At 42.1% G+C, this 13,318-nt stretch overlaps 1 protein-coding gene across 2 annotated transcripts; it reads left to right on the top strand.

The window, feature by feature from the left end:
• The first annotated feature begins 352 nt into the window (after window positions 1–352).
• Window positions 353–11,918, top strand: LOC146311311 (uncharacterized). 2 transcript variants are annotated; one of them, XM_084742289.1, is made up of 4 exons: window positions 353–415; window positions 2,822–3,159; window positions 3,199–10,941; window positions 11,817–11,918. In XM_084742289.1, exons 2-4 carry the CDS (start codon window positions 2,876–2,878, stop codon window positions 11,881–11,883), a joined length of 8,094 nt encoding a protein of 2,697 aa, XP_084598415.1. In that variant the 5' UTR covers window positions 353–415; window positions 2,822–2,875; the 3' UTR covers window positions 11,884–11,918. The 2 variants fall into 2 exon arrangements, with proteins under 2 accessions (XP_084598415.1, XP_084598414.1); XM_084742288.1 differs by lacking the exon at window positions 353–415 and having other exon boundaries at window positions 2,822–10,941.
• Window positions 11,919–13,318: the final 1,400 nt, after the last annotated feature.

Raw genomic sequence — 13,318 nt, 5'->3', positions numbered from 1 at the left:
CTGGTGACCTGTCATGTTCACTGCGAAGAGAACTCAAATCAACTTAAATGTAATTAAATCAGAGGAGAAAATGAAAAATAATTTCTCCATAAAATACGATCCAGTTTCAGTCAAATCAGTGAATAAAGTTGTTAAGTGTTTGCTCTGGAGAATTAATGAATTCTCCTTCTGTGCACTGGATCATGAACAAGAAAGTGTTTCATTTGACGTAAATATAGTGACGCCCTGAAAGCACAATGAGTCATTATCATTTTTTAATCATTTTCCTGAAAGAAATAAACCCATTAAGAATACCTGAGAATACAAAACATACATTCATTTTTTTTTGTTTGTTTTGTTTTGTTTTTTGCAGGTGCACCTGCAGATACGTGGACATCACTGGTGTGTGAATTCTGGTGAAGAGAAGACGCTACAAGTAGGTCTTTCTTAGCTATCAGGGATTTTTTTTAAACATGCGCTGCAAAGGACTTCATGCCTGTTATTACAGGAACGTAGTTTAAGTTGCTGAAATCTCTAACCTGTTTGGGAAAGCTGTTTATCAGGGGTCCAAACACTATCTAATCATGGCATTATGTTTTACAATCATACTTTGTGTAATCAAAATTATTTTCATCATATGGAATCATGGCTTAATGGAATCATGAAATTAACACACAGTTACATCTATCATAAATATTCTTCAGATGTTAAGTAAAGAAATTAATGCTCAGAACTGTTTGCAATCTGCACCTAAGTTGATTTTGGCTCTATGTATTTAATACATTGCTATGATTAATCCTGAGAAAATTAGTTTCAGAAAAATGTGTACAACTAAGAAGAATAAGTTTGGGTTCATGTATTGAGAAGCTGGTTGCATATTTAGTGTGTTGTGTGAAACTATGTGAACCATTTTTTCAGTCCTGAAAATTTAATGGTTTGATGTCCATCAGAGATAAAATTATCAGTCAGGATGTACTATAATCTGAACACTTCATTTGAAAAACAAATAATGTGATGCAAACAGATATTTCTTCCACCTAAATTTGCTCATTATTATTCAGGACAAAAATTCAGCTCCATGCTTGACATGTCTGTTGAATCACCCAGCACCCAAGTTGCTGTGTGGCCAACAGGTGCATGCTGGGTCAACCTCAAGGCTAGATTCAATTCAAAAGTCCTCCAGCAGTGATTTCTACATTTGCTACACTGATTATGAACTTCAGTGAAGTTTGTGGGGCCTTTCTGTTATTTCTGACATTTTCCATCACAGTTGGGATCGTAGCTTAAAGTGCTCTGTCTTACACCTGCTTCAAATCACAGTCATCACTCCTATTTTCTGACAGACATAGTTGTTATTTTCATGCCCAGTGCCCATGTTGTGTCGGTAGCAAATATACTTGCACCAATCTGTGTGCCCATGGGTGTGCTGATCCTAAAATGAGGTGTGTCCAGGTGCATCGCTATATTGAGGCATCAGAAAGCAATTGTGCCATTGACCAACCAAATCCAGGTCTAAAGTCAATGATGCAGTATTTTCCTACAATTTAAAGGGCACATTATTCAGATCGTAAGATGAGACTGCAGGAGGATTCACACTATACGTGCACTCTGCTCTGAGTGCACTGCAGTTAATCCACAGGTCAGAAACACCAACATTACAATTAATAGCAGAGTATGACTGCAGGTGGGTAAAATATGGTGAAGCATCTGCCCATAAGAGACACTGAACATTTACACTGGAGGCACAGCTGCTGTAAATTAATGTTCTGTGTTCAACACATCCAAAAGGTCACACAGGTATTCAGTTCATACAGTGAAAGTGTAATAATAAGAGTAAAGCAGCTCTATAAATCCTGACTGCCGTCAGCACTGTGTAAAAAGGGAACAGAGGGTATTTTGTCATTAATAATTCACATCAATTGTCCTGACCTATGAACCTTCTACACATCATAAAGCAACACAGAAAGTGGGGCCAAAGCCGACCTGTTTTCTTATCTCTGCTTAATAAGAAAGAGACTGAGTAAACTGTGCTGCTCTGTTTCTGTAATGTGTTTGTTGCTGTTGCTGCTGTGGTGTTCGTATTATTTATACATCTCACATGGATATGTGAAACCAAATTATAGCAGAGTGCAAGCACTTAGACCAGAAGTTTAAATCCTGTATTATCCAGTATGGTCACGTATCAACAAAGATAAACACTCCTATAGCATTAGTGATTTCTTTGGTGTGAATCTACAGTCAGAGTCTGTCTGAACGCTGTGGTGGGACTCGCCTTCCACTCTGTTTTGCCTCATTCAGCCAATCATCTCATTTTGATGATACAGTTGTGAATTATGTGTTTCAAGTATTCCCACAGACAAACCTCTCTTCTGTTGAACAATATCGAGACACAGTTGAGTCTTTGTCCATTTTCACTATCCAGGAAACATGAACACAACATGAAAAATATAGAAAAAAATTACAATAGCTTTTAAGCTCTTGTCGTGGGGTTTTTGACTCTCCTTGTACTCAATCAGGTGTTTCAGCTCGAGGTGGTGCTGTACTGCCCCCTGTTGGTGTTACACTCCTCTTGTGTTTCATACACATTACTGTGGGTCACTGAACAAGTGATCTTCTGTCCCCAAACCACTTCAACAAAGCTGAAATTCCATCAAGGTTAAGAACCAACCACTATATTGTAAAGACAGACAGACAGACAGACACAGACAGACAGACAGTCAGACAGAGACAGACAGACAGACATCTCTCTCCTGTTTTTCACTAAGAATCAAAGCAGGAGAAGTTCCTGTTATGGTTCTTAGATCATTAAGTCATTCAAATTTATGTTCTTTATATCTTTCAGGAAGACAGATTGCATTCAAAAATCACCACTTCACTGCTGAATAAATCATCAAAAATGGGGAACGTACCATCAGAAAGTAACATGGGCGACTGCCTGAGATGCTACAAGTGTAATCAAGTTCTGCCTCCGTGTACAACCTTTGATAATTTATACCAAACTACTCTTCATGGGCGATATGTACATGTGTTCAATGGAGGTGAATACTACAGAGAAGTTAACTGCCATGGTATGTACGAGTGTAATTACTGCTTCAATAAACCAATCAGAGATCAAGAGGAAAGGAGGAGACAGGAGGAGAGGAGAAGAGAGGAGGAGAGGCAGAGGAGAGAAGAAGAGAGGCGAAGAGAGGAAGAGAGGCAGAGGAGAGAAGAAGAGAGGAGAAGAGAGGAAGAGAGGCAGAGGAGAGAAGAAGAGAGGAGAAGAGAAGAGGAGAGACAGAGAAGAGAGGCTGAAGAGAAGAGGAGACAAGAAGAACTGAACCAAAGACTAAAAGAATCTCACCAGCGAGTCAAAGAGCAACATGAGAAACAAGTGAGCAGCAACATTTCAGAAGAATATGAGTCCAAGCGAGATGTTCTTATCAGGCATCTGGATGAGTTTGAGACTCACTATAAATCAGACAATGATGAGCTTCTAGAAATCCTCTCTTTGAAATGCAGTATCCCAGTTTCAACTCTCAGGGTCGCTCAGCTGACAGCTGATGAACTGGGAAAGATCATGTCAGTCCTGGACAAACTTTTGTTTGATGAATGGATCAGTGCTCCTCCATCCCTCAGCACTCTGCAGCACACTCAGGTCTTCATCACAGAGCTGTGTGTCCTGTCTCTGGAGATATCTGAGGGAGTTTCCCTACAAAACATCTCCAATCAGGTGCAGTCCCTGGTGGAGTCCATCAGCCAATCAGCATGCAATGCCTTTGAGACTTTCCTGCTGACTCAAGCCCTGTATCTGAACCTGATGCACTTTCTCACCGACCATGGCAGCTCTGATACTGACGCAGTCATCATCGCCAAACAATGGGCTGAAGATGAGCTTACTGCTGAGAAGCTCTTTCTTATAGAATTCCTGAGCAGCCTCACATCATCACTGCAGAATGCAGTTGGAAGAGCTTCTGTGTTCATCTTAAAGATGGAGACCCAGTGCTTTAAGCTTCTCTTATCCACACTCACACATCTAAATGAGACAGAAACACACTCAGAGTCCACTGAAACGCTCCTCAGACTTGTGCAAAAAAACCAATGGACCCCAACTGAGGCAATGACCCTTCTCAAAGAACTGTCGCAGAAATATACAGATGATGTTTCAATAACTGAAATCCTTATATTGGCACAGGTGTATGATATATCACCAGAGTGGACAGATGAGTCTGGACGCTCTCTCAGTCAGGCTCTTGACTTTAGTGGCCCTGAGAGTTTCTATCAGGATTTCAAAAACACACTCAGAAGGAAAGATGAGAGCGGTCTAGTTGCAGCTCTTGCAGAATTAAAAATGTTATGTAACTTGGACGATTCTGAGATTGATATGATAAAAAACATCACCACTGGCGTCCTGCAATACTCAGAAAATGCACCAAAAGATGCACCATTTATGAGAGATTCCTTTAAATGTGCAACCCTGAATGCAGACGACATACAGAACTCTCTGTCTCAGCTCTGCAAAGCAGTTTGTGACACAAAAGGCTGGTGGCCCACAGTGAGGCAGATGCTGCGGTGGTGTGCACTAATGCTGACTCAGAAGAGTGAAGGGGTTCAGCTGGTTGGTGTGGAAGAAGATCCATGTGTCACAGCCATGTTTGCAGCAGCCAAAGTCTGCATGGGAAACAAACTGGATATTGTGCTGAGATCTGATCTTCACTCACAGGAGCAAATTACAGAGTGGTCCGACTTCTACAGGTACCTTGGAATTTCTGTCAACACGAACATGAAGGAAACTGATGCATCATACAGGGATATCTATGATGCAGACATTGCGTACGGTACCATCAACAACTTCGTCTCTGACTACTTTCAATACAGCATAGAGGCAGTGGAAACAAGGAAGCCCCCACTTAGTCGTGGATTCATCATTGAAGAACAAAGTCTCAATTCTTACAATGTTCTGGAACTTTCAGCGTGCAAGGACAATGATTCCCTGGTGTTTGCTTCAAAAGTCCTGCAAAGCCTCATGGGTAAAGTTTACATGGAAGATATTGAATTGAGATGCAGGTTTATTAAGGCTCTTTTTCAGGTGCTCCACACCAGCCTGAACAAAGACACTGGCAATACAATCAACACCATCTTAAAGAAAATCTCAGGAGAGGAATTGTCTTCTGATGAGGCCTTCATTCTGACCTTTTTTGAGAGTCTACTTAAAGTGTTTAGTGAAGAAACAGAAAGTGAGACTCGAAGGACATCTCCTGTATGCAGCTGGTGTTTGGAGATTTTATTTTCCTGTGCAGAGCGATTCCAAGCATCAACGACTGCAAAAGAACTCTTCCAGGCGGTTTCCAATCTTGCAGCACAAAGACTTTGGTCGCCAGTGGAGGCCTTAAACCTCCTTGGAACATTAACTGACCACCACCATGATGATGACTGTGTTTCCATCATGAAGATTTTACATTTGATGGCAACATATCAGGTTTCTACCGAGTGGACAGATGAAAACCACCAATCTCTCCTGAAGCTCTTAGATTCATCTACAACTGAGAATCTGATCCAGAATTTAGAAAAGAGCCTTAGAGATGACAAAATGAAAAGCACTGACAGTGTTTTTGATGAAATGCGATGGATGAGAGACATCGATGAACAAACACTGAATAAAACATACAGTGTAGTAACTTATGTAACAAACCTGATTGAAACAGGTGAAATAAAAAACCACACAGATGTACAGAGAGCTCGGACTCTGAGTCACAGCACAGACACAGAAGATCTCAAGAAGGTCCTGGCAGTCTTATGCAATGCTGTAGCCCTACACATGGCCAAACCTGATAAGAAGTGGTGGCCCAGAACCACTCAGATGATAGGCTGGTGCCTCTTGGCCTTGTCTGACTCTGGGAAGCTCCTGGAGATGGGCACTGGAGAAGGGAAGTCTTGTGTCATAGCAATGTTTGCAGTGCTGCGAGCACTTAGGGGTGAAAAAGTTGATGTGGTGTCCAGCTCCTCTGTTTTATGTCAAAGAGATGCAGAAGAATGGGGCAAATTCTACAAATACTTTGGGGTGACAGTTGATACAAACACAAATAAAACCGAAGATGAAGATCGAAAACAATGCTACCAGAAGGACGTGGTGTATGGAACAATAGAAGCCTTCGCTGCAGATCACCTTCGCCAGACATTTGAGATGAAGGATGTGAGGCCTGATCGTAGCTATCAGTGCATCCTTATCGATGAAGTGGACTCACTGCTGCTGGATCAGGGAGTGCAGCTGACCTATCTGTCCAGCCCCATGGTCTCCATGCAGCACCTGAACGTGATTCTGGCCATGATCTGGGGCCACGTCAGACAGTACGGCTTCCTGTCAGCAAAACACCAGACATTTGTACAAGGTCCTCCTGCCTCATTCTTTAAGGCCATCTTTGACTCGATAGACACAGAAGAAACTGAAATCAAAGATCCGATGGACATTTTACGCCTCGCTGAAGAATCCAATACTGTGCCAGAAGGATTTACAGAGGAAATCTACAAGAGTGGAAAGGATGATGAACTTCTTAATAAGCTGAAAGCTGTGAGCCAGGATGCTGTGGTCGACTTTTTCCATGAAATTGAGGACTATGTCCCCTATGGTTTTACTGTTTACACTCTGGACAACAAGGGATTGCTCCATCTTAAAAAGCACAGCCGATACAACAACCAGGAAATTCCAGAGCTTACATTTCTTGTCCTGGAGGAAGGCTTGTGTTGTCCTCTCTATGATTCAGAAGAAACTCTCATCAAGCCCATTGCAAAACTAATCTCAGAGAAGATTCAGTACACGCCATGTACAAACAATAAAGAAAAAATCAGCATTCCTGGATTCCTGAAGAATCTGGTGGAGAAGAAAGTGTCAGTGTGGGTTCAGAATGCTTTTCTGGCACTGCAACTGAAGGAGGGACGGGATTATGTTGTTGAAAACAACAATGTCTGTCCAGTGGATTTCAGATCCACTGGTATAGTAGAACTGAATAAGAAATGGGGTGATGGTCTGCAGCAGTTTGTTGAGATCAAACACCAAACCAAACTGAGCACCATTTCAGTAGTGACAAACTACATGTCTAACATCTCCTTTTTTGAAAAGTATGATGGGAAAATATATGGAACAACAGGGACACTTGGGAGCAAAGCAGACATTGTGTTTTTGCAGGACCTATATCCAACTCTCTCTGCCTGCAAAATGCCAACGTTCAACAGGAAGAAGTTATTTGAGGTCAAAGGCACTCTGAAGACCTCAGCTGAAGAGTGGACATCTGAAATAAAACGTGTGGCTGTGGATCAGATTTCACCAAATTCACACAGGGGTGGAAGAGCAGCCCTGGTGATCTGTGAAACTATCAACAAGGCCAAAGAGATCTATGAAGAACTCAAAAGCAGCATCCCAGGTGAAATAATTCTCTACTGTCGTAGCGACAGAGACAGTTTGAGCAAAATAGATAAGGAACTGCTTCCTGGTGACGTCATTGTTGCTACAAACCTTGCTGGCCGTGGCACAGACATAAAAGTGTCCAAACAGGTGAACAACAATGGAGGGTTATTTGTGATCCTCTCCTTTCTTTCTGAGAACACAAGAGTGGAACTGCAGGCTTTTGGCCGAACTGCCCGCAAAGGTAAACCTGGATCTGCTCAGATAATCATGACCACTGAACACCTGTCGCAGTCTTTCAGGACAGTGTCTTCTCTGGATGAAGCTAAGAGCACAAGAGATAGACTTGCAGCAGAAAAGATAAATCACATGATGAATGATGTCACTGAGTTGAGACTGCGGGAGGACCTGTTTTCAGAGTACTGCAAAACTCTCAAAGATATTCATCAGAGCACAGATGGAGACGAAAAAAGAGCTGCTGTTGCCATCATGAATGAGTTCTGGGGGATATGGCTGCAAACAAAGTCAGAAGAAATTGACCAGCTGAAGAGAAATGAATTGCAAACGAGTTTGAAAGCTGATTTGTCATTAGCAAAAAGTCAGTCTCAAAGTCAGACTTCACCATGTTCCAGCATTTATCACTACATCAAGTTTGGAAATGTTGCACTGAGTGAAAAAAAATGGGACGTCAGTGCCAGGCTGTTTGAAAAAGCTATGAACCAAGATGAAAGCTGGGCAGCCATAGCTTTTTACAGTCATGCATACTGCACTGTAAAGCAGAGGAATGACGATTACCTCACTAAGGCCAGAGATGATCTAAGAAAGGCACAGGAGTCTCTGACGTGTCTCATGGAGGAATCCATGGTCAGTCTGCAGTTAGTAAAAATGCGCTCTGTAGACTCAGCCAACAGTAACCAAACCAGCCTTGAAAATCAGTTCATAAACAAGTGCAGCATGCTCAATAGTTTGGACGAAAACATTAAAGAGGCCATCCAAAAGCTTGAAGAGATCAAAGGAAAAGATAGGAATGCAATAGTGAAAAAGTCACCAATTTTCTCCCTGGTCTCGAATGCTGATGAAGATCTCCAAGTGGAGGCCTACAACCTCTACAGTCGAGGTCTGAAATACATCTTTTCTGTGGAAGAGGAGCCTCGTTTCTCATGGGAGGGTCTGCTGGTGTTCTGTCTTGGAATTTTGCAGATTGTTGGAGGAGCGTTGCTCACTGCATTCACGTTTGGCACATTAGCTCAAGTCGGCATGGGACTCATCACTGAAGGGATATCAGACTGCATCTATGGCATAGAGGCCATGGTGACAGGAGAATTCAGCTGGAAATCATGGGCTATAGAAAAGGCCATTTCCATTGGTGTGTCTCTGATTGGGTTTGGAGTTGGAAAGCTGATCGCAAAAGGCTTCAAAGCATGTAAAATGGCAATTAAGGGATTCGGCAAACAGCTGAAGTCGATGCCAAAGTTTCTCTCCAGACAGGCTAAAGATGGTTTAAACAAAGTTATGAAGACAAGTATGAAGAATGCAGTAAAAAACACAGCTAAGAAAATGTTTGAGGAAATTGTTACCTATGGTTTGGGAAAGGCAGAAGAGGAAATACTGACAAAAATACTAGACAGCATCACAAATGAAGTGAAAAAGGGAATTGTTGATGACATAAAATCCAACATAGAAAAAGAACCCTTGGCTGCATTAGTAAACTTTGTTATCCTCTCACACATTGAGGATGAAAAGCAACTCCATGATCTCCTGAAGGACCAGAAAAGAAAAGATAAACTGCTGGACATTTTCAGTGTGCTAAGCCACACTGCAGTACAGCCATTCTATGAAGACCTCAGCTGGCAGAACAAACTTAACTCGTCCATCTCCTCAGTGATTAACAGAGCTAAAGCAGAGACTAAAGGAGCAGCACGTGGAATTCTGACAGCCATCCAACTTGTCCACATGGGGGCACTGGCAGGAGATGCCACTGCTGCAGTGCTCAACCTCTCCAGCAAGTTTTTCTCAAACCTTCAAGAACAGCTGAATATCTTTAAAACAGAAAGAATAAATATGAAGGTAAAGGAGCTGTCTGATTCAGACAATAAGGAAGAATGCAAGCAGCATTTCGAAGACACCATCAGGACTGTACTGAATGAGCTGTCTGAGTCAGACAAGCAGATGCTTAAAGAGCTGAAGCAGGATTTAGCCAAAAATATCAGCGATATATTGGGCAAGGCTTTTGAACAAGTGTTCCACCAGAAATTCTCTAGTCATGTTTGTTCTTGGGTTAAAGGCAAATTAAATGGCACCATTGGCAGTTATGTAAAAACTGGCTTAAAGAGTGAAAGAACAGAGAAACAACTCAGAGCTGGACAGAACAACAGATACATTGCGTACATGCCAGGAGACCCCAAACATACAGGGAAGTCAAGTAAACTCTCACGGTCACATGCTGAAAAGATCAAGAACCCAGAGACTGCAGGTACCATTCTTGATATCAGAGTCCTGTCAGAAACCACTGGCACTAAAGTTGTCATCCTAACAGAGGAGAGCCATGGCAGACTTACCAAAATGCAGGAGGTGAGCCCAGGTACTGGACCCACCAATCAAACTGTGACACTGATCTACAGACCAAAGAGTGCCCAGTACCCAGACGGCCATTATGATGTGCAGATCAATAACAAAACAGTGAGAATAGAAAGCGAGGGCAAGAACTGCTTGTTTCATGCTTTGGCACGAGGCATGAAACCAGAGGCCAATGAAGAAGAGATCGTTAGGGAAGCAGTCCGACTCCGATCTGAAGAGTCTGACGCTCTCCTCAGACAACCAGGCCAATGGGAACCTTTCATCAAGCGAAAAGTGTGGACTGAAGAAATCAGAGGAGGGGACTGGTACATGGCAGAGGGAGCTGCACCAAATGCAGTCATGAAAGAAAGCAAAACAGTACTTGAGCAAGAGGTTGGAAAAATAGAATCATATAAAAACTGGATAAAATATACTTATCAAAATCCAGGAATTGGACAGTTCATCAATGCAGATCACCAGCCACCAGTGAGAAGTATAATGGAAGCTAGAGGATTGAAACAGAATAGCAAATTAGCACAAGCCATGCTTGAAGTGGCAACAAAGTCATCTCCATTGGATAACAACCTGATTGGTGATGTGTACAAATATCATGGCCGTGAACTTCCAGCAGTTTATGTGCCTCAAGAAATACATCGTGAGTTTCCCAGTACAAAATCAAAAGCCTTCAGAACATGCCTCGCTGAAACCATGAGCGGTGATAATGTTGTGGGCACCTTCAAACTGACGATCATTGGTTCAATGCCAAGATTCAAGTTGGACAGCACCAAGGACTTCAACGACTTTCAGAACAGTGAGATTAGTAGAACCAGGCTTGACACTTTTGAAAACAGTTTTCAGCAACACAGTACAAAGATGGTCCAGACATGGTTCAACCTACTGCAAGACAAGAACGTCACGACAGATGCCGATCTTAAGACCATCACTGACTGGATCAACAGGCAGGGCTACAACGATCAAAACGATCCACACAGGCAGCAAGTCTCCAACCTCCTCAGTAACAGAAAAAGGTAAAAACACATTTAATATAACATGACATGAATGTTGTCTCTGATACCAGATGATGTGAGATCCTGCTGTTTAACAAGTCTCTGGGGCTTTCTGAATGTAAGATGGTTGCTTGAATGGCCGCAAGAACGAACTCTTTACACCCTTTACCAGCAATGACACTCTCCTCTGATTCTCCTCAGTACTAAGCATGACTTCTGCATGTTGCTGCCCCAAACACTGGATTGGTTTAGTAGTGCAGGGGTTTTTGTTTTTTCTGGCTCTCCATCCAGTTTTAGCAATGAAAGTCTCTACTGAGCAAAGCCATTAGAAACCGATTTGTCAGTCCTTGAAATACGGCCTGATGTCCCCCCAAATTTTCACTGTCCCTTGTCTTTTCAGTCGCTCATCAGTGGGAATGCTGTGAAATGGCAGGAAGTTCAAATGCTGATAATAAAAGGATAATATGTACTGCTGTGCACCAGGTTGCAAAATGTAGGGAATCTGACAAATTGTTGCCTTTTTCTCAGCTTCTTGTTTGATCAGCAAAGTGAGAGGTAAAAGGAAAATGGCCGCCATGTGAATATGATGAATTTGTTCAGCCACTAGAAAAATCAGAAAATGGTGGACCAAGATGTGCAAGAATCATGTCCTCCTCCAACCTGCTCATTGTGTGCACCCACTTCCTCCTCAGTCATAGTTTTGTAAGAAAAAATGTATATACTTATACATAAATGTATATACACCATATCATAACAGAAGTTATTACAGGGCCGTTAGGCAACAGTGGTGAGGAATAACTAATAGTTATAGTAAAAAATACAAAGAATAATGATGACAACAGGAATAGCTGTAATAATTATACTTCCACTAACAATAATGTGTCTTGCAATCCTAGATCCAGACTCTACAGCTCCGGTGACAGCAATGTTGGCAGAAAGCGTCAGGCGAGACGAGGGACATGAGAGACCACAAAACTACAGGAGACAGAAGACGACAAGTCAGTATTGAGTATTAATGGGATAAGAATATGTATAGATAGAGGGGGAGAGAAGGAGAGAGGAGAATTGTGCAGAGGTTGTCTACCTCTCTAACCCAAACTGGGAGCTGATTCCACAGGAGAACAAGTGAATAGCTGAAGGCTCTGGCTCCCATTCTACTTTTTGAGACTCGAGGAACCAGGAGGAACCCTGCATTCTGGGAGCACAGTGTTCTAGTGACATAATAGGGTACTGTTGGCTCTTTAAGTATAATGGAGCCTGACCATGATTTTAAATTCTGTATTTTACAGGGAGTCAATGTAGGCAGGCTAATACAGGAGAAATGTGACAACAGGAGAGTCTTTACAGTATTATTGGGGCAGCCTGATAGTACGGAAATGCAATAATCAAGCCTAAAAGTAACAAACACATGGACTAGTTTTTCTGCATCTGTTTCAGACAAAAAGTGCCTGGTGTTAGCAATGCTATGGAGGTAAAGAAAGAGAGCTGTTGATGTTTGTTTAATGTGAGAGTTAAATGTTACAAGTTAAAGGCCAGGGTAATGTTATCTAAAGTAACTATATCCTTACTTCAGAAGATGTTCGGGGCCAAGTGCAATAACCTCAGGTTTGTCAGACTTCAACAGTAGGAAGTTGCAGGTCATCCAGATTTTTATGCTGCTTGTAGTTTAGCTAGCTGATTGGTTTTGTCTGGCTTGTTTGATAGGCAAATAATTCCAAGGTCCAAAGTCCAAGAACGGAGCCTTGTGGAACTCAAAGTCTGGTGTCCATACAGGACTCATTATTACAGACTGTAGATCTGAGACTGTTTTGATGAATAGAAATTAACCAGTTTTCTGGGGTTCCTATATACCAACTAAATGCTCCAGTCCCTGTAATAGGATTTCATGGTCAATGCAGCACTAAAGTCTATTGTCTAATGCAATCAGATGGTCAAGTGTAACTTTTAGCGGTGCTGTTTCTGTGTGATGATGGGGTCTTAATCCTGACTGAAAACCCTCAAATAACTATTGTTTTGTACAGAGTCACACAACTGATTGGCAACTGCTTTCTCAAGGATCTTGGCTTGTCAGGGAAGGTTAGCCACAGATCTTTAGTTAGCTAAAACCCCTGGATCAGGAGTGTTCAAGAAATGGTTTAATTATAACCACATGACAGTACATAAACCTTTTTTAGAGCCAGATTGAAAAGAGTTTAAAGAGAAGTCAATACAGGAACACATGGTTCAATAGAGCTCTGAGTGTCAGTCAGCCAGGCTACAGTGCTGGAAATAAACCTGGGCTTGTTCTTCTATTCCTCTGTTAATAATGAATAACAGGCTGCTGTGGCCTCATGGAGGGTCTTCCTGTATCATTTAAGACTGTTTTGACTAAATGAGATTATTCCTGGTTGGTGGAGCG

Source organism: Lutjanus erythropterus, chromosome 18, assembly GCF_056507025.1.
Source record: "Lutjanus erythropterus isolate fLutEry1 chromosome 18, fLutEry1.hap2, whole genome shotgun sequence".
Taxonomy (NCBI): domain Eukaryota; kingdom Metazoa; phylum Chordata; class Actinopteri; order Lutjaniformes; family Lutjanidae; genus Lutjanus; species Lutjanus erythropterus.
The sequence above is the reverse complement of the archived record's forward strand: the minus strand, read 5'-3'. Positions and strand labels throughout refer to the sequence as shown.